Source organism: Molothrus aeneus, chromosome 3, assembly GCF_037042795.1.
Source record: "Molothrus aeneus isolate 106 chromosome 3, BPBGC_Maene_1.0, whole genome shotgun sequence".
Taxonomy (NCBI): domain Eukaryota; kingdom Metazoa; phylum Chordata; class Aves; order Passeriformes; family Icteridae; genus Molothrus; species Molothrus aeneus.
In genome coordinates, this window is record NC_089648.1 from 58540297 (window position 1) to 58562574 (window position 22278).

The window sequence follows — 22278 nt, forward strand, 5'->3', positions numbered from 1 at the left end:
CAGTGAGCACCTGCACTCCCACACGCAGTTTGGGGAGGATACAGACATCTGCCCCTGGCAATCAGTTGGACAGGTGCACCCACCAGCCTCACTCTAAACTCGACTGGCCCATTTTGCAGCCTGCACCGTCCACTCCTCTTTTGTGTTCTTCCCCAACCTCTCTCCCTGCGCACCCCCCCATGCATGTGCACAGTCAACCTGCCAACATCCTGGACCCTTGGCTTTACATCCCCAATGGCTGCAAAGTCCCAGTTTGCCGGTGGTTTCTCGGCAGCTCATCAGTGTGAAAAGTAAAATCTACTTTAGAGAAGGTCAAATGTCTTTTCATTTCCTAAATCTCTGAAATGATGACATCTAGTGGTGGATGCTTTTCATTTCAAGAAATGGAAATTTCAGAGTCTAAATCTCTGTGGGAGTCTACATTTATTTCATCCTTACAGTAATTACTTAATCTATTTTTATTCTATGGCTACACTAGTCCTTATGTACTAAGGTTATTCTGACATTAAATCATCATTCCTTGCTTTTTGGCTGACAGTTCTAGGAAATACAGTTAGACATCAATTAGTAATAAAAAAGACCCTTTCAGCCAGGAGAACACTTGTCAAAATGTGAAGCCTTGAGTTCTTCTGGAATGAAATGAAGAAAAGGTAAAAATCACAACTTCATGCTCCAATAAAAAAATAACATTTACAAGAGATTGGGATGTTGCTTGTCCAAGACAAGTTGCTAAGGTGTGAATCAAATGTTGAATGCTCAGGAATTGAGTCGTGCTTGTGATGCACTACTGAAAGGTATTTGGAAAAGCAGCCATGGGAAAACTATGATATTTTTAGTAACTGGAACAATTCCTGGAGTGCAGCTTGCAGTGAGATGTGAAAGGATGAAGGAATGCAGGCGCATGGGAAGGTCATGGCTCATTTCTTAACTGAAAGGGTCTGGAGCAGTAGAGATACAAGTGAAAAGTTGTTACCACATGGGAATAATACAGATGCTGATAATAAGATAAGCTGTTATGGGGGAGGGTGAGAAACAAGAGTACTCGAAGCATTTGGTGCTGGAAGGGGAGGAGGAAGACATCTGCCTCTCGAGGAAGCACTGTAATGGATGATGCCTGTGAAGGACACAGCCGAGTAACACGGGCCTGGAGAGGCACGGCACGAGGAGCTCTTGCAGGACCGCCAGAGCACCAGGAGAATGCTTTTGGCAGCCCTACAATGTCTGGTTTTCCTGCCCGTGTCGCTGGGAAGGTACAGCAAGCTACCCCAGCAGTTGAACCCATGCAGCCCTGGTAGCTACTGCCGCAGTCAGCCTTGTGACCAGGGGCAGGAAGGCTCCAGTGGTGACAGCGCGGGTAGCAGAGAGGCAAGCAGCTCTGGGCTCCGTGTGCCAGAGCCCACAACCCAGCACAGCACCAGGTGCTCCTCCAAGCGGGGCCCGCCTGCTGCCCGAGGGTCGCTCCCTGCGGCGCGGCCGCCCCGCCGGCCGGGACAGGGCCGGGACAGGGCCGCTGTGGGCGCGGCCCGGCTGCAGAGGCGGGTCCGGGCCCCTGACAGGCCCTCCCGACGAAGAGCCGAGCTCCCGCCGGGGAGGAAGGGAAAGGGAGCAGTACAAAACCTTTGGGCTGCAGGGAGGCGCAGCAGCTGAGAGGAGCTGCCCGTCCGTGGTGAGGAGGGCGAGAAGCGAGCAGAGAAGTGGGAGAGGATTGAAAGTGAGGTGCTGACAGGGATTATTGGTATGTCCCATCCCTTATGTACTTCTATAGAAACTGGTGCTGCGTGATGCTGCAGCATAAATATGGAGCTGCGACCCTGAAATGATGGCCAGGCTGTGGGGCTGCACTGCTGAGAGAAGCCACGGTCAGTGCAGGTGCATGTCACGAACCTCTGAGGGGGGATGATTTTGTGCATGGATATACGTGTCTGTCCATGTTACTGTATTTATGGGTACTTGGGTCCACATAGACTTAAAAAAAATAAAGGATACAAAGAAAAACTGTAAAACTATTGCTGGTAGTTAGCTCTGTTACTCCTTCCTTGGAAGCCTTGGAAGTGGCTGTAGTTACTGGCTGTGTTACTTGAACATGTATAGTTAATTCCTAGTAGCATCTTAGATTCTCCAGGGTTGGAAGAGTGACTATCTGTTAACTTCCTGTTGTCAATTAAAGTTACTTCTCAGGACCTTTTGGATGAGTTATGAATAAAAATACCTCTTGCCAAAAGATGAGTGCCACGTCAGCCACGAGCTGTGTCTTACCACCAGCACTTGGGCCCGAGCAAGAGGAGCAAGAGAGCTCAGAGACACATATGTCTGTTCTGTGGTATGCAGGGCAGCTGGCGATTACTTACTATGATACAGAAGATTGCTCAGTCTACTTCATGCCTGACGTACCTGATAATGAAGACCTCAAGCTACTGCAAAAAGTGATTGGGGAACTTAACCCTCAATGCATAGTGACCAGTGCAAAACAGGACCAGAATATTGCTAAATTCCTGACCAACCTAACAGCTACTGCTGGTGATAAAGACATAGGAAAACCAGAAATTGTCCTGTTTCCCAACATAGATTTTGGTCTAGAAGTCAGCAAGCAACGGATCCTGTCTAGGCAATTTCCATTTATTCCATCTCATATGACTGCCACAGAGAAAATTCTCTATTTGTCCTCAATCATCCCTTTTGAGAGTCCACTCATGATACGAGCCTTAGGGGGGCTCCTTAAATTTCTAGACAGAAGAAGGGTTGGAGTTGAACTCGAAGACAGCAGTACAGCAGTTCCTATTTTGGCCTTTAAAAAATTTGTGCTGTCAGATACTGTGAATATGGACCAAGACACTTACTGTGTCCTTCAGATATTTAAAAGTGATATCCATCCTTCTGTGTACAAGCTATCCAGTGGACTAAAAGAAGGATTTAGCTTATTTGGAATTTTAAACCGTTGCAGATGCAAATGGGGAGAAAAACTGCTGAGGTTGTGGCTCACACGACCTACCCGGAACCTGACAGAGCTGAACAAACGGCTGGATGTTATCAACTTCTTCCTGCTAGCTCAGAACCACGAAACAGTCCTCACTCTTCAAAACTGCCTCAAGAATATTAAAAATGTGCCTCTTATTTTAAAGAGAATGACTCTTTCCAACACAAAAGTTAGTGACTGGCAAGCACTGTATAAGACAGCTTACAATGCAGTGTGCCTTAGAGACACATGTCGTTCTCTGCCCAACACTATTGAACTTTTTCAGACTATTTCACGTGTCTTCACTGATGATCTGCACTACATTGCTAACCTGATCAGCAAAGTGGTAGACTTTGAAGGCAGCCTCTCTGAGAATCGCTTCACTGTTAGACCCAATGTAGATGCCACGATTGATGAGAAGAAACGAAAGCTGATGGGACTGTCAGACTTCCTTACAGAAGTGGCACGAAAAGAACTGGAGACTTTGGACAATCAGATTCCCTCCTGTGCTGTCATCTACATTCCTTTGATTGGGTTCCTTCTCTCCATTCCACGCCTCCCAAATATGGTGGATAAGACTGACTTCGAAATTGAAGGCTTGGACTTCATGTTCTTGTCAGAGGATAAACTGCACTACAGAAGTGCCCGGACCAAGGAGCTAGACAGCCTGCTGGGTGACTTGCACTGTGAGATCAGAGACCAGGAAACACTCATCATGCACCATCTGCAGACAAGGATCCTGGAGAAGTCTGAAGTACTTTACAGCGTGATTGAGTACACTGCACACCTGGATGTGCTGCTGGCCTTGGCAGCGACAGCCCGGGAGAACGGCTATTGCCGACCCCGCTTTACTCACCGCCACGGCTTCCACATCAAGGATGGGAGACATCCACTCATGGAACTATGTGCAAAGACTTTTGTGGCCAATCCTGTGGACAGCGGTGAGGCTACTAGACGAATAAAGATCATCACAGGGCCCAACTCCTCTGGAAAGAGTGTTTACTTAAAGCAGGTAGGTCTTATAGTGTACATGGCTTTCATCGGCAGTTATGTCCCTGCAGCAGAGGCAGAGATTGGAGTAATTGATGGGATTTATACAAGAATCCACAGTAGGGAATCAGTTTCTGTAGGGCTCTCCACATTCATGATTGATCTTAACCAGGTTGCCAAGGCTGTAAACAATGCCACAGAGAGGTCCCTGGTACTTATTGATGAGTTTGGTAAAGGCACCAACACACTGGATGGCCTGTCCCTTCTGGCTGCTGTCCTGAGATACTGGATCAGACAAGGAACACAGTGTCCACAGGTCTTTGTCTCCACTAATTTTCACAGTTTAATGCAGCTAGAACTCCTGCCTGACACACCTCTTCTGGAGTACCTGACCATGGAGACCCATCAGGATGGAGAGGAGTTGATATTTTTCTACCAGATCAAACAGGGCATGTCCACCATTAGTCATGCTGCCAATATTGCTGCATTAGCAGGAATGCCAGCCAAAATTATTGAAAGAGGAGTGGAAGTATCAGAACTGATACGCAACGGAAAACCTATCAAACGTCTTGATCATCCTTCAAAATGTGATAGGATGGAAAAATGCAAGTCTGTTGTGGAAAAGTTTCTTTGCATAGACCTTGACGATCCCCAGGTGGACTTGGAAGAGTTCATGTCTAAAGAGGTGTTGCCTTCTGCAGCCTCAGTCCTGTAGCCAGAGTATGTCTAAATACATAGACTGCATCATACCTACCATGGAGAGTCTGGGACTTTAAAGAATGATCACTATGACATGACACCTCCCAGGACATTTAGCTTGTAACAAACTGTCTGTACTTACGTCCTTCCTTCTCCTTCTTCTTGCTTAAACCAAGTACTTACATATCCCTGCAATATGGTGCATCATATGAGTGTATGAAGAGGAATAATTTTAAGAACCTCTTACAGCTGTTGGGTCACTCAGTTTGCATTTTCTGTCCCTGTTACTGGAACCTCAGATTAAAAAAATATGCTGCAGAAAAGTCACAACACATTTCTACTGGTCTTAGAAGACTATTAAAGGAACGTGTTTATTGTTTCATATTGTGCCAAACTGATGGTTTCAGCCATTTTAGGAACACCATAAAAGATTCCAAATAAATATGGGGCTCAGATTCTTGTGCCAACAATTAACAGCAGTCCCAATACAAACCACTGATACAGAGGCTGGCATAAGTGGCAATGCAGAGGGATTTAATGGCTTTGTGGCTTTTCTTATACCAGCTTTTCTGTCCAAATGGCAGAGATCCCAGGAGTTAGTTATAAAAAGAATGCTGGTGGTCAGATTCAGTGAGGACTGATAAATAGCAGTACCTTAGTTTTACTGAGAACTGTTCTCTTCTTTAAGGTTCTGTATGATACAGTTGTATCGTGCATATTATGTGTCTGTGCCTCATGGGTATAAAGGCAAAATTACAATTCTAGGAATTGAAGAGAGAACTTCACATATTCTATTCTATTTTCAATTACTAACATTTGAGGATTAATACCACAAAGGGAGGATTCCCTTTTACTTCTCTTGTCATGTAAAGGATCTTTACTGAACACAGTATTTTATGTATGCATATGCAAGAAAAATTCATTAAAAAATTAATGATGCAAGAGCCATATCTAAACACTATCAAAGCAATAACCTTTCCTGCAGCCAGGCAAGTGCCTGAGATTCCTCATGTAAATAAGACAGAGGAGACATTAGATAGCTTATTGTCTGCCAAAACTTGCTCTAACCACTTACATTATGGCAAATAAAAGACATACTACATCTCTCATCTATATGTCATTTCAAGAAGCCAAAAATATTAATGTCACATAAACTGAGAGAAAATTTACCTTTTAAAAAAATTAAATCCCTTCATAATTATCAGTATTGAACATGTAATCTGGTTATCTGGCTGAAGATAGCAAAACGATGAATATCAGCGTACATCAAAAAGATCTGAAATTTGACACACTGCTTTGGGTTTGTTTCAGTGTGGAATTTCCTCCTTGATGATAAAGGAAACTATTACCAAATAAAGTACCTTATGCTATTTCTGTATGAAGCTTGAAAGTGACAGAAGTTTAACATACTTTACATTAAAAAATAGAAAAACAAATTACTGAATTGTGCATTTAATGCTATTTCCGGTGCAATCATAATAATACTGTCTGCATAACATCTGGTATCATTATGATGTTACCATTGAAGTGAATGGCAACAGTGAATCGGGCCTTGAACAATACTCAGAAGTGTTGCAAATACAAATATTTTTCTCAATAATATATTCTCTTTTACTGACTATACATTCAGCATTGTAAAGATACACCGTACAAAGGAATATAATATACAAAAGATTCATGATTTATAAGTTCAGCATTTTTTGTTGTCAACCATTGTCTAGGCTAGAGATATACTCTCCACTAATTAAGCAGATGCCATCAGAGCAATTTAGCTGTCAGTCATCTTCTACCTATGAAATTCATTTCACAGCATTTGTGGTTCTGGCAGTACTGGGTCTCAAAGGACCTTCAAACATCATAGAGCATTTATGAAGTGCCTCACAACACACCCTGAAATAAATAGGAATCTGGACAAATGGAAAACACAGGGCTTATGACTGACTGGTGGCAACTTAGGAGGTGAGTGAGGGAAGCAGGAACAGAAACATTATCTTCAAATACAAAACTCCAGTTGCTTCTTTTATCGTGCTTCATTAGGTTCTTTGCATAGAAGATAACGATACTAACCCAGGATTCTTCTCATTCAAATAATTCTGAAAATAGCTGAACATGAGCAAGTAAATTATATCCCTTTGTCTCCTTCTACAAGGACACCTAGGAGCACACTATACCTCCTCTTTTTGGGGAAGTGTTCAGTGGCACATCTAATCTGAGAAATGTCCAACATGAAGAACAAGTTGGTCCCGCTTCTGAGTAGGTAAATAAGTCCTTTAATTTGAGAAGCTGAAGGGGATACAGTAAACCACATAGTTCTTTCCTAATCCACTTTATTTCACACTTCCATCCTTTATTAATATCTGTTTCCAAGTTTTTTAGATTTACCATTGTTAGCTTAATGATGTGCCTTCAAAGTGAAAACTGGATTTCTTGAGATCTTTACTAGTTCTAAATTTTCAAACTCTTTGCTTTGTAAATACAATTTTTAACTCTGGAAAAGTTAAAATCTTTACAGAATACATACATTTCAAAATTACTACAGTTATATTAAGGTTTAAAAAACAGATATTTTTCCCCCCAAAATAAAACTTTGGTGGAATTTGGATGTCATTGAGAGGAGGGTGACTTAACAGAATATTGTTGCAAATAAGGAAGCTACATTTAAAAAATAAATTAATATAGTTATATAAAGCTACGGCTGAGAACTATACTCAACCACTTCAGTACTATTTGCTCTTTTATAAGCTTGCTCATGTAACCTTCATCCACTTCCCTTTTCTTCTTTTTCATATTGTTCTAAGATCTGAAAATGCAATTAGACATCGGATTTAAATGCACTGACAAATAATTAATCCTTTTGTGATACATATTTTTATTTACTGTTTTCTGTAAATGCATTAAACTATCTAACTAAGTGCAAGAATACAATGAAAGAAAAAATTATAGTAAAGACTGATGCTTATGCCTCACACTGAATTGACAGAGAAAAATGTACAGATTTTTAATACATAGTATCCTTCTATGCAGTAGATCATATGCATTATCCAGCATTATGGAGGGCTCAGGAAGATGATTTGGAATGACATTGACCTGGTTCTGTCAGCAGCAGTGAATATCAGAACACAGAAAGGATGTATCCTGGCTAATATTTCATGGAAGGTAGATAAATGTAAATGAAACAACCAACCAGCCAAAAAACAGAAAAAACACAGAATAGCAAAAATCCCACCCTGATTGTCTCAGATCTTTTAACCAGTTAAATCACTGAACAGCTGATATTCTAGAAGATCTGTGGATTTTTAAAATTAGCATTTTAAAAACCCAACTGTCATTTCAAGCAAATGCCTTCTGTGAGTTTAAAAATTTAGTATCTATCATATACCACCTGCATCCTGTGGCTAAGTCTTTATTTCTATTTTAGAACAAGTACACATACCCTCAAATTTTCTTGATGTATCTCAAATCTCACTACCTTCTTTCTACTTATTTCAAAACACTACTTAATTAAAACATGCACCTTCAGCATTTTTAGAGATACTTCTAATTAAACTTTAAAGTTTAATAATTAACTTCAACCCACTATTAACGAAAAATCAACTTAAAAGATTAGTTTTATGTACTTTAATTCTTATTTAAAATATTTTTTCTGAAAATTATTTTCCTAGTCAATGTTAAAGAATCACATAAAACATTCTATACAATGTCAGTAAAAAAAAGTACGGACCTTTTGTTAAATAATACAGTACTATAGTTAAATTAATATGAAATTAAAAAAAAGATACACTAGTACTACTTCTATGTATTTTAATCACAGTCATATCCTATTTTCATGTATTTGTGTATTTTGTAAAAAAACCCCATAATAAATGGGCAAGAAATAACTGCCTGCAAGAGAGAATATAGAAGATACATTAAATTACATGATATACAGTTTTTCATTACTCTGAAATTCACTAAAGCATATTCAGTGGGGAACTAACTGCCTACTATGCATATCCAAACAGAAATTCTACTGTTTATTTGCTCATTTTCTCCTATACAGTAACAAAACTCAGCAAACACATGGCCTGCATACAATCTACCCCCTAATGGGAGTTCTGCAACTCTGAACAAGTACTTTTATCCTTTGGTCTTGCCTAATTTCCCAACAGAAAACAGACCATGATATTACTGCACGGAGAATATCAAGAGCAATAAATTAAGTACAGGACTGCTTCTACAGTAGATACATTAATTATTTCTATAAAGCATAAAAGTCTTACCTCTTCAGCTGGTTACAAAGTAGCAAATATGATGCTACAGCATTAAGAACACTGTCCATCTCCAAATTAAACTTTCTAGATTGCTGCTGAGTTACGTGAAATGTGAGCTCACCTGCTTACGTAGCTCTGTTGATTTTGACAACTTCATGAAGGTCAGATGTGGTTTAAAAGCTCTTTCTTCTCCTGTCATGATCCCCTTTTCTTGAAATATCTTTTTCATAGTTTCTGACAGGAGGAGAAAATTGCATAAATACATAAATTACATAATATAATGCTTAAAATGTGCTTTCAAATGTAATTTTAGTCACGGGTCCTTTACGTGAAAGAAACAAGATGATGAGTAGGCAGGAAGACTTCTACTTAATTTTAAAAGTACATCTTATTTCTTCGGAGCTTTATATTATTTCATGTGAACATGGATACAATATTTCATGTGAAATATCTGCAGTTACTATCAGTTAAATAATGGCAATTAGAAAGCTGTTCATGCTGTCTGATTTTGCTATCAAAATAGAAACTCAACATTAGCACTGTTCAGGAGTCACTCTCACTAGAAGTGTGGGAAACTTAGGGAAAACTCTGAGTGTGTAACAGAATTCTCAACTCAAAACCAGTATTCTGTGGTAATTCTATTATCTCTATTATTGTAATCTCCCACTCAGACCAAAGGAAATTCGGAAGTGAAAGCTCTAAGTTTTGGCACTGGATTTACATGCCAGCATTAGAGAACATATTAGGTGTGCTGATGATTTTTGCTTGGGTTTTAAAGTTTCGCTGTTGCCTTCTGAGCTAATTTCCTTCTTTTAATGTACTTTCTCCTACTTTTATCTGTTTAAAGTGTAGGCGAAAACAACTCAACAATACTGACCTAGTTTACTATTTTTCAACTCATCTGCCCAATGTAATGTTTAATGTCTTGGAAATAAATTTCAGTGCAACTTCTGAATTATGTTCCATGGTTTTATTTAGATTAAATACTTTCAACATGAAAAATTTCTGGTTGACAAAAGGTTTAGATAAAATTGAAAAAAATCTATGGTAAAAATAATACTGGGAAATAGAGTATTTCTATTGCTGAAAAACAGAAAAACTGCAAAATCTTAAGCTTTTTATTTCTTTGCAAGTACAACTTCCAATTTTTCACCAGGTGTTGGTCTAGCTCACTCATACAATCAAACTAAAATCAAAATAGGGGGAAAATTATCAATCTTATCACAAAGATTTAATCAGCCCCTAACAAAACAATGTATGTTCATTTAAATATATTATTTTTTTGCCTGATAGTTCAACAGTCCTTTTTCTGATACCTGGAAGAAACAGAATCACATCGGGAAGCAAACAACACAAGTACAGCTGACCTACTTGTATGATTTTAAATTTTGTCTGTCGGAGACATTTCTAAATTTACACTAAATCCCCACTGAGCTTTCTGGCTCCTGTATCTGTTCTCTGAACAGCACAATTTGGGGACCCACTGACTTTGATGTTCCAGCAAAGGTAAATCTTATCAGAACCAGGTTTACATTACCATGTGATGTTCTGACTCAGTCTTGTGCATAGCAGTCTTTTTTTCCCTCCTCTGAAAACTCAATTTTTTTTCTGCCATCACATCTTAGGCCATGCAGTCTTATCTGACACTCTGCACTGAGGATCTGTGCGGATGAAGATTTGCACCTCTCCAAGTGTCCCCTCCTAACTCTGGGAAGAGCTTAGTATCAGAGCAGAGGTTTGCCAATGTGCCTCTGATCCAGGTATGAACCCAGGGATGTCAGCAGGGCAGACCAATCACACAGTGCTGTGACTGTGTGGGAATTGGGTGGGACAGCTGGGCACCTGCACTTTACCCTGCTAAACAGAACCACCAGCCTGCCTGTCTCTGTTCTGTGCGAAATAGCTTTGTTCGGTAGCTGTTCAATGTATCTCCAAAATCCTCTTCCATACCTGGCAATTCCAATCAAGAAAAAACAATGAAAACCCTGGTCAGAAGAGAAAGGCATGAAGAGAGAGAGTCTGCAGTTTTAACGTAACAGATTTATGTATGTGTAGGTGTGTGTCTACACATGTTCTCAGGGCCATCATATTTCTCACACAGTTTGTCATGGCACAGACATATTAAACATCACAGGCTCAAGACATTGGGCTTGCTGGGACTACAGATAGCCCCAGTTTTGTGGAATTTAACACGTACAAGAAGGGCGACATTTTACTGGTTAAGGTAACTTATGAACGTAATTAACACAAGGTTTCCTTCTTCAAAAATAATGAAAAATAGAATGAAATCTGACTAAGTGGAGGGAAAAATAAAGAAATAAAGAGAAATGTTTTCCTGAGAGTACAGGAAGGTTACAAGATAATGTAATGCCATTAATATCCATGAAGCTCTTTGAAGAAGTGGCTACAAAAAGGGATTTAGAAGAAACTGGAAAGGACACATGGATGCTGTGGGCAAGAGAAAGTTCTAGGCTTGTGAGACAGCATAAAAGTGGATTTGTTGACTGGCAAATACACAAAAGTTAAAGTTTTTACTTTAATTTTAATGATGGAGATTACCTAAACTAAAAAAAAATTAGAGGCCAGTGATGAGAAAAATAGACAGACAATGCCCAGGCATCTTGACAAATGAGTATTCTCCATCTTTCCTCCAGATGTTATCATTACTACTTAGACTGAAAAATCAAACAAAATCTATGTTTTCCTTTATTAGCCTCAGGCTGACTGATGTTTGCAGCTTCAAAGTATACCCTAGAAATGTTAAAGCTATTTTTACAAGCTCAATGACTTCCTGGAACAAATTTTTGGACAGCTTTTAGACTGCCTTTCATACAGTTTGAAGTACTCTGTAATATCATTTTGTACCTCATTTTTATAATGTCAAAATTACTGAATGTCATCTGCCTCTTACACTGGATGCAGCTGAATCCATTAGACAACTCTTTCCCTATAATTAGAATGGAAATGTGATATATGAAGCTTACTCAGAGCCACTTTACATGGGAAAAGCTCAAAAATCCAACAGCTAGATCAATACAGAACAATTCATAGTAAAATTGCTTATTGAGCCATATTCTATAATACAAATGGCCATCTTCTTTCCAAAGACTTCATTAGATACAGAAACATGCTACAGATGCAGGTTTACTTCCAGACTAATAATTTCTGCTTGTCTCAAAACCATGTTCCTTCAACTAAAATGTTTATAATTTAGAAACAGTATTCTGTCTTTTTATTGATTTTTTTTTGACTTTACACTTGGAAATGAAGAAAAGCTGACCATAGATAACTTACCATTAGAACTATAATGTTAAGCCCTGCTAAAATTATTAAATTCTTAGAGCTTTTTAAGAGATGGGCCAAAAGATAAGCCAGAGTCAAGCCAGTTTTCCAGTAGTTCCTCCACTGCTCCTTGGTTGTGTATTAGTTTGACTTTTCTACAATGAGCTGTCACTGTCCCAGACCACTGCCATGTATCAGCAAGCTATACTGTTACTTCAAGCACTCATCAGGAGTATGCATGGGTTGTTCTGTTTCTCTCCATCACCACACACATATACATAAGAAAGATGAGCTCATTCATAAAGTAGTATCCATGGAGCAGCTGGGCCTAGCAATGTCAGTACATAAGCTAAGCCTTACAAGACAGTGACAATGTGAAGGTAAAGTCCTGAACTGAAAAAGAAACATAAGTAGAACTTCCTAATAAAACTTTTTTCTTATACTGGCTTCAAGCCATTCTAATACTTTCTATAAGTTTGTTATGACCACAAAAAGAAGGGAGTGATAGTACCTTCTTTTAAATCACAGTAAGCATATTGCTTCATTTTAGTGAGCTATTTCTCAGAGCAATTGTAATTCAGTGTTAGGCAGCACAATATGTAAAAGAATGTAGATTAAAATCTAAAAGCATTTGCTGTCCTCGTTTTCAGTATGATTTCAGAGAATAATTTCATTATTTCAGAGAATGCTTCCAGTCCCACCTAACTAAACAACAGCAATTTGGACTGTCACCTTTTTCCTCACTTTGTACAAATCAGTTGTTCTAATGGAAAATTACAATACCTCTGAGTTCCCAATTTTTTCATCATGTGAAATGACCTAAGAACAACTGACAAGAGGCAAAATTCATTTATCATAGCTTCAGCCATCTGTAACTAAAGTGAATTAAATTAACTGAATTAAACTATTTCCCTTGGCTGCCTGAAGGGAGGGCAATGCAATTCACCCTCAAATGGATGCTAAATGTGTGGATTCACAATTTTTAAAGAAGCTCATCCTTGATGAGCTTTAAACTATTATCCTTGTCAGAATAGACTGTTTCTCTCTAGCCCCATGCCTGCCATTGCTCCTGTCTTTCCTGCCAACAGTTATGTAGCTATTCAGTAAACTTCATGGGCAAGCTAAATAGGCTAAAAATTAGCTGGCAAAGGTTAAAATGTTAATTTTTCCACAGCTAAATTCTCCATGTGGCTGCACAAAGGGGTAAGATTGCTTTCGTATGGTGGCAATGTAAGTTTATGCTCAAGTAAAGCTGTAATGTTTTTAGAGAAGAAGATGGACAGTATGACTCACTTTCCATTTCTCTTACTCTCTAGTGTGGACTGCTAGGAAATCAATTCAAAGAGATTAGCCTAAATGCCATTTATACACAACTAAAGTTAAAGAAAATGACTAAATCAGTTGTACTGCATGTCAGCCTAACTGACTGTTGTAATACAGTGCAGTCCTAACTGAATTAAAATACTTAAGACAACTAATCAACATTTCTTAAAAACAAAGGACCAAAAGCAAATGAAATATTTGTATGTATAAACAGAAGAGTAATTTTTCAGTTTGTGAAATACAAGCTCCCTCTCATGGTCAGACCATAACACGCATCATTAATCCATAAAATCAACATCTGCAAATCCTGTAGGTAAAAAAACAGGATTCACTTATTCACTTTCATCAGCTTCAAGCAGCATTTACAATGTAGTTATCAAAATAAAAACCAAGCACTTCATTACTCTTTCCAAATTCACTTAGTATTTGCACTGGTTTTGGCTGGGTACTTTTCTTCATAGTACCTAGTATAGGGTTATTTTTTGGATTTATGGTGAACAGAGGTTTGTTAGTTCAGGGATGTCTTGGTTACTACTGAGCAGCACTTGCACAGAGCCAAGACCTTTCCTGTTTCTCAGCCCACCTCTCCAGCAAGCGGCTGGAGGTGCACAAGGAGCTGGGAGGGGATGCAGCTGGGACAGCTGAGCCCAACTGACCACAGAGATATTCTATTCTGTATGGTATCACCCTTAGCATATATAGTGCTGGGGAAAGAAGAAGGAAGGAGGATGGCATTTGTCTTCCCAAATCACTCTTGGTGATGGAGCCGTGTTGAATCGCTGAAGGGCTGAATATGTGCCTGCCCATGGGAAATGGTGAATGAATTCCTCGTTTTGCTCTGCTTGAGTGCATGGTGTTCACTTTCCCTATTAAACTGTCTTTATGTCAACCCACAAGTCTTCTCACTTTTACTCTTCTGACTCTCTCCCCCAAAATGGCTGGGGAAGAGTGAGCGAGTGGCTGTGAGGGACTGAGCTGCCAGCTGGGACTAAACCTCAACAGTCGTTCAAATATTCTGTGGTGCAGCAAAGCAGAAAATAGAAAGTTTTTCAAAATGTCCTGTAATTGTATATGTCACTGTAAGCGCAAAATTTCTAAAAAGACTTGGACAGAGAGTTATTAAAATACTCAAACCTCTGTCAGAACTGTTTAGCATTATTCCTGGTAGATAATTAAATGATGCTAATGTCTTTTAATGGATTTTTGGGCAGTAACCAGGAAATTAGAACAGAAGATTCACATCAGCTCTGTTTTTCCTGGACTTCCATCTCTGGCAAACCTATGTCTACACTGGTATTAGCAGACATGCAATGACCACGTTCAGATGTTATTATCAAACAATTTCTCTTATATAATTTATGGAACTAAATGGTTTCCTACCATTTGAAAGCTAATTTAACTTCATCTATTTTCTATTGACTATGTTTTCAACATTTCTCCTTCATTAATGTACAACACAAAATAACAACATTAAATCAAACTTCACCTTAGAACATAGCAGAAGCCATACATAATCTCGGAAGCAGCAAAACAGTGATTCCTTAATAAATTCAACTAAGGTCTTTGTAAAAGGTCAAACCAGCTGCACTTCCGAAATGAAACTAATGAATTGCTAGAGAAACACTATATTAATAAAGACTTTTTCAATTTTTCCCTCTGTACTGGACTGCAAAGAGGTAGTGTGACAGCAGCAGTCCTTGCTACTCTGCAAAATGGGTTATTGCTCTATTAAAAAATGGTGTGACCTCACATTCCTCAGAACACAAAAGATAATTCATCAATACTGAAAAACTCCTTTAAAGAATCTTTCCAAGGAATAGTTGGAATTGCTGGGATAGTTTTAAAGGACACCAATGAATTACAGACAGTACTGTTCTTTGAGAATTTTTATTAAATATCTGTAAACAACATAGTTTAAGTATAGACTCATAGGCAGATAAAAATGGGACCAAAACAAGGTAGCATGGAGTCTTTACATCCCATTTACAAATTTGCACTATATTTTTTACATATACTGAATAAAAAGCTATCAGAGAACAGTACTGTCTGCAATTCATTAACATAATTTTGAAATATGCAAAGTAGGCTAGGAAATTAATTATGTAGCGTTTACAGTTGTTAAAGGTAAATTAATATTGACTAAATTCTCATTTAGGTTGTTGAGAAGTCTTTAAAACACTTAAACTAGATTGACAAGTTGTACCTGCTATTTCCTTAAGTAGTGCTGTATGATCATTTTCTGCCAAATTTGCAAATCCAACTTGATTTCTGAAGTGATCAATTCCTTGAAAAGACAAATCCACTCTTTTTCCTTTCAGGAGATCATCTACAAAAACTTTGCTGTCTGAAAGAGCACCAACTGCTCTGTTGAGAGGAAATAAAAGACCAATGTCAAATACATTTCTGCTTTTAATATTGCTATTAATTATTATATCAATAAATGTAACAAAGATATTTTTAGTACCAATTTATTATCTACTGTGGTACTTTTGCACTAATTTCTATCAATACAGTTGTTGTTATTATTATTATTACCACCATTTTATAAAGGTAAAGTGGTTCATACACTGTGCTGTAAAACCAAACAAATAATAAAGGCAGACTTAGCAGTGGGTGCAATTCCTCAAAATGGTTTATCTCAGTCCTCAAGGTATCCAGATATTAACATGACAGTGTCCCTATTACTTTGTGAATCCCATTTAAAAAAGATGATTACTTAGAAGCATTTTGTTTTCCATTCTTAAATTAATTTTTTTCCTGTCCTTATATGTCAATTGAACTAAGATTCTTCTTCAGTAAAAGTTACAAAAGTGTTACTTAAATTATAAACAGATATTATATATATAATATCTGACATTATATATATAATGATAAAATTATATGGAAATTACAATTAAGCTCATGGAGAATTGTTATTAAAAGAAGTATAATCTCAATTTACATTTACTTTCTGTAAGAGCTAAGAGACATGCACACTATAACTGCAATAACAGGGTAGAAACCTTTTAATAATCATCTTAATTAGCCACATCAAGTGCATGTACAATTACATGAAATAATTGTTTTGACCTGCACTAAAAGTGATTTAAATTCTAAACAAAAACCACATAAACATTTTAGTGTTTTCCAGAAGATTTCTCACATCTCACAGTTTTAATTCTATTCAATTAACCTGAATGTAATATTTTCCCCAAATCGATGCAGACTTTATAAACGCTAGATGGCAGTAATAGGTTAAAAATGCTCAAAAGAGGTATGTTTACTTTTTCCGTCCTAGCTGGATGAAAGCAATCACCGATTTCTAGGGTAGGTTAAATTATTTCATTGAAGCCTGTACAATTCCAAGAATCTCTACACATTTCCATTGTGTTTAACAAGGTGGACTCGATGTGAACTGTGCATAACTGGAACCTAGGATAAGTTAAGAAACACATGAAGGTTGATTACATGACAGAATTTCCTTCACTGATAGAGTCCTCTTGTAGTCTTTTCAGAGGGTTTTAATCTATAAGCTAGAAGTACTTTAGTTCCTTTATAACCATTTTAAACACCAACGTTCCTTGTTCCTTGTAAAAGATATTTTACTGTAAGTGTAGTCTCTGTCACTTACCTACCCTCCTATCACTGTTAAACAAGCCTGTTCCTGTGTCTTCCTTATGTGCTGTACTTCAAGATCTTTCAAAAACACCATCTAATACTGGTTCTACCTGTCAGATTACTTCATATGTAAGCAGGCATAGATTTATTTACCAACATGAACCTAAAAATTGGTCCAAAACAAGTACAGATATTTCAAATACACTGAGTCAAATTAATTTGAAGCTTGCAGAGGGCTTTTAAGTATTGATTCATGAATGTATCTAAAATCCATCTCTGGAGTTTTTACACGTGAGAACTAGTCCAAAGAAAGTCCATGGAAAGCTCTGTTCTTTAGCTGAACAAAGATTTATATTTCCATACTGTAGGGTCTGCTGCAGAACTCACTGACCAGCCAAGTCCACCCAATGAGTTCCATGTAAGGTCAACCCACACAGTGCACTGTGCTTTCAGTTTAGCACTGTGGCACTGAAGATCTAGTTCTACTTTTTCTTTTATTTATAATCTTGCAAACACTAAAATATGTAGAAAAATAGCTGTCATCTCACTCTAGCTATCTTGCCTTTGTATTCTATCAACCACTTCATAACATCTAACAATGGCTTTGTAAGAATAATGCCCAAGGACAAACATTTCTACTGAGTCAATAGCTAAAAACACAACAGTGGTATTTTCTTGTTATTCCATACCAAATAGTATTTACAATGCCAAATCGTAATTATGCTCAGTGCAACTAATCCACAGAGATACCCAAAAAGTTTACAAGCACTTTGATCTAAAGTCAAAAAGGAAATTAAAAAAATAATTAAACCAGCATATTCTAAGTGAACACAAGCTAGAATTATAGAAGTAATTCCTGTTTTCTTTCTGTATTGTTGTAATATAAATATTGTAGTCCTTAAAACTCACAAAGTTTCTTTTTAGAAATTTCTGAGTTTCAATTTTGATCACTTGTTAGAAAAAGCAATCTCGCAAAAAAAGCTGAACTCAATTCTGCCATTCCTGTTACTTGTAATGCAAAGGTGAGATTCACAGAGTCTTTGACAGAAAATGAGCAAGAAAACCTTGACCCTATAATCTCATAATTAGGCATTTACTGCAAAGGCAGGCATCCTGATTTCTAGCACCTGATCCCATGACTATGCACAGTTAGCATAGAGTAGAACTTCCTGACTTGAAGGGAGTGCTGTCATGAGTCTTGATTGCTTGCTTTCTTTCTAGTTTCAAAATTTCACACTCTTGATTTCATACAGTCCTACAAAAAGAGATGTATAGTGTATTCATGAAGGCTAGACCACAGTCAGTTAGGAAACTCACATGGGAATTGCAGGTCTGGATTCCCTTAGAAAGAGCAGCCTAGAATACAGATGTTCCATTTTCAGGGTGAAAGCTGTATGTACTAAAATAGCATACAAAGGGCTTTGTGCTGAATTGAATGTTATGTTTAGCACATTCTTATCACGCATTTGACTTCAAATAGCATTCAACACATTTCATTTCTGTATAGACAGAGGCACTATTGTGCAAACACAGTTGAAAAACTGTAGATATCTAAGTAACTCAATGGATCCAAACCTAAGGATCTGTGAACTCTCAGATGCCCAGTTGACTAGCTGCACTTTGTTTGAGAGATTACTTTTCCCCTACATTACACACAGGTTTGTTTGCCAGCCTGGATCTTGGTTTCTTTCCATTAACCTGGTATCAAAAATTGGTGAAGCAAGAAGAGGGCAAAATCAGCATTTTACTCTTTCAGATCTCCCAAAAGATTAAACAAAAAAACATCAGTTATGATTTTTTTTAAAAAATCTCATTTAAAAGAACATGCAATCTAGAATACCTGAGGATAGCTGAGCTAGAAACCTATAGGAGGCATCTGGCCAGGGAAGGGATCAATCTCTGAGGAAGCTGCTGCTGACTAGAGGACAGTTCTGAGTACCTGGACTGTAGAGTTCTGCTGGGAGAGGCAGAGAACAACTCTGTAAGTCAGTGCTTCAGTGGCATTCAGACAGTGAAAGCTGAGAAGGGACTCACAGAGTAGCAGAATATCCTGAATTGGAGAACATTTGTTTTGGTATACAGTTTTGGACTCTTAAAAAATACTCATGAAGAGGCACACATGGTTTGAGGTACTATTCCATGCTCCTTTTATTAAAAGTTTGCTTCAACCCTTAAAAAAATCTCATATAAACAGCTGGTGGTTGTTCTCACCAATTTTCAGATGCTATCACAGTTTACTCATTAACCAGGCACATGGAAAGGGGAGGATATTGACCAAATCTAATATCCTTTGCTTGCCTTTTAATTCTCCTTCCTGGCTGCTTCCCTTGCCTTAGATCAGACTGTTGATGCTGACAAATTTGCATCTTCACAGATGTGAAGACAGGTAGGAGTATAGAGACCTCAAGGATATAGCATTCAAAGAAAACAAGCATGTAAAAACAAGGCAACTGATTTAGATATACTGATCATTCATTATTTTTAGGTGTGTCAAATGCTTTCAGCCAAAATACTTCTCCTTATTAGAAGCATGCCCTTAACTACCAAATGGTTCCTACATTCTACCTTGGATTCTCTCTTTCTTATGAGCAATCTGCACTTCAACAGATTTTTAATTCCCCTATCCCCTATATCAAAACATTATTTTTAAACAATTATTTTAGCAAACATGAAATCTGTGTGTGCAAGTTCAGGACACAGTAGGAAAAACACAGTGGAAAAACACATACTTTGTTCAGAGTTTATGACATATAAGCTATGAAAACAGCTAATATTAAGAGTAGCATTTTAAAAACAAAATTAATTAAATGCTCAATAACCCTAGTAAATTAGGGCTGTGTATGGCACTAAAAAGTGTCAGTTAACCCTGCTAGTCTCTTTATGAACACTTAATACTAGTATATACTCAATTAAGCAAAAATACTAGTATATACTTAATTTACACTAAATACCTACATGCTAATTTCTTCTTCACTGGATAAATGCATCACTAACATGGTGACATGCAATGAGCCAGAGCGAACCATTGCTTTGGAAAGCCTTTGATCCTTTTGTACTATTGCATCTTGGACAGCCTGAATACTGCCAATAATCTGGGAAGAAAGACACAGAAACAACAGTTAGCCACTACAATTACTGTATCCCATCATGCAAGTGAACAAGAAAACACTCAAACTAAAAACAAACATTCATGTAAAAACCATTCTAGCAGAAGAAAGTTTTACCCGCTGACAAAGCTGTGCTAATTGACCCGAGCAAACCCAAACTGGGTACAAATAGAGTGATTAATAAATCACTGGACACGCCCCATCACATCTTAATAGGAGCCTCCTTCCATAAGTATCATAAACTCCTGAGGCAGGTTAAGATCATCCAGTTTTACACTGCCAGTAATACCAACAAAAAGCTTCTTCAAGGAATTGCTCTGCCCACTCTGCTAAATGTCTATCTTGCTATGCGCAGGTAAGTGACGGAAGAAAACCCGATCTTTGCAGGACTGGGCACATACAAAACCAGAATATTCAGTAATTAATTTGTAGAGATATCTAATTTTCAATTCTGATTATATTGTCCAATAGACAGATATAATGTATCTACTCCCTTCAAATGTATTTAGACAAATTTCCTTGCAACAGGTATAGAGTTCTAACTTCATCAGTCCTTCTCTTTAAAAACACTGGAATTACTTTTTTTAAATTTAAAATTATTTATTTGGTTATACATTCTCTATATATTGTATACAAAATGTTTACTGTGCTTGATATTATGCTCCTTGTATTGTAGCAATTTAAAAAACAAGACACCAAAAACCTGCAATAATTCTTGAGTATGTTAGTGAAAATTAGATCAAGTCAAATAAACCTGACCATCTGACAAAATGAATTACTTCTTAAAGCACAGTGAACAAAGACATTACAGACAAATCATCTTTGGTGTATAAAATCTAAAAGAAGGATGTTGAAAACTCCAATCTCACTTTTTTTGTTATTTATTTATTTGAAAATCAGTAGTGAACACTTCACAAATGTACTGTACAGACTTGACTTTTATAAAATAAGCACAAGTAGCTCTTAGGTATAAAAAAACATTGATATATTTTGGTAGCTCTGTTAATCATAAGGAACATATAAATTTCCTGGGGAAAAAAACCCACAATCTAATGGGAGTGTTCAGTATTTTTTTGACTGAATTTCTTAAGATGAGTTTTGCCATGCAGAAGTTTTACCTAATGAGCCATAGATATCTAGTAGTGTCATATAAATATAACTAAATCATAACCCAAATGAACTGATAGTAGCAAGGGTAGGGAGAAGGATGGAAGGTAAGAGCTACTAGCCAGTAAAGGGGATATGGCATTTACAAAACCACAAGTGTCTTAAGTAGTGTAGGACATATGAAGAAAATTCCACCAACATTTTATCATAAATCATGTTGCAATAAGATCATCTTCCTTCATATGTCAGAACTGATCTTATCCTGGATAAATAACAGTTTCATTGTCTCAGATACAGCAGGAATTTAATGCATATTTAAGCAAAGAACTGGTAAATGTGATCCCTGCTAATTACAATGTATTGACTGAATAATTATTTAAGTTTATAAGCTAAAGCAAAAAAAAAAAAGAAACAAAACTCAAAAATTAAATGTGCCATACTAATTGCAATTCTATTAAATTTTCAACTATTGCTTCTAAATTTAATTTGCACCCATGACCTGGCAAAAGAAAAAATATAAATTTAAGTGTACAAGCCCTTCAGAGTACAGAAGACAGATGTGGAACTGTGTTTTCACAGCAGGTAAAAGCATCCTAGCTCTGAAAGGGATCAATATTACTCAGTATTTAGTTTAGCAGCCAATATCCCATGTCCCCATACCCCTATAGTTCCCTTCAGCAGTATTGCTACAAAAGCATGTTCTTTCAAGGCTCACTCTTTTATGCAAACACCAATGACACAAAAACTGTAGGAAATTAATACCTCTGAGATGTCAATTTTTCTGTCCAAAACTGGACAACAGGTTGAAAACCCAAAAGACCCCAATGGACAGGCTCATAGCTGTATAAACTCTATTAGGAAACCAAGCTAAAAAACCTAACAAATAATATGGCTTTGGAACAAGATTAAGTCCAAAGACAGCCACTTATCAGTTCCAGAGAAAAGTTATTGCTGAATCCATCAAGAAAGT

General features: G+C 37.5%; 2 protein-coding genes across 2 annotated transcripts in view; one reads left to right on the top strand and one right to left on the bottom strand.

Moving 5' to 3' along the window:
* The window catches only part of AKAP7 (A-kinase anchoring protein 7), an 81390-nt gene that overhangs the window by 49622 nt on the left and 9490 nt on the right, over positions 1-22278 (bottom strand). The window contains exons 4-6 of the mRNA XM_066547006.1: positions 20050-20186; positions 15701-15861; positions 9014-9126 (exon numbers count right to left, since the gene is read on the bottom strand). Of these exons, the coding sequence (XP_066403103.1) occupies positions 9014-9126; positions 15701-15861; positions 20050-20186 (411 nt within the window). The remainder of the gene's footprint in view (positions 1-9013; positions 9127-15700; positions 15862-20049; positions 20187-22278) is intronic.
* Positions 2223-4658, top strand: MSH5 (mutS homolog 5). The gene has a single exon (XM_066545756.1). It carries the CDS (start codon positions 2223-2225, stop codon positions 4656-4658), a length of 2436 nt encoding a protein of 811 aa, XP_066401853.1.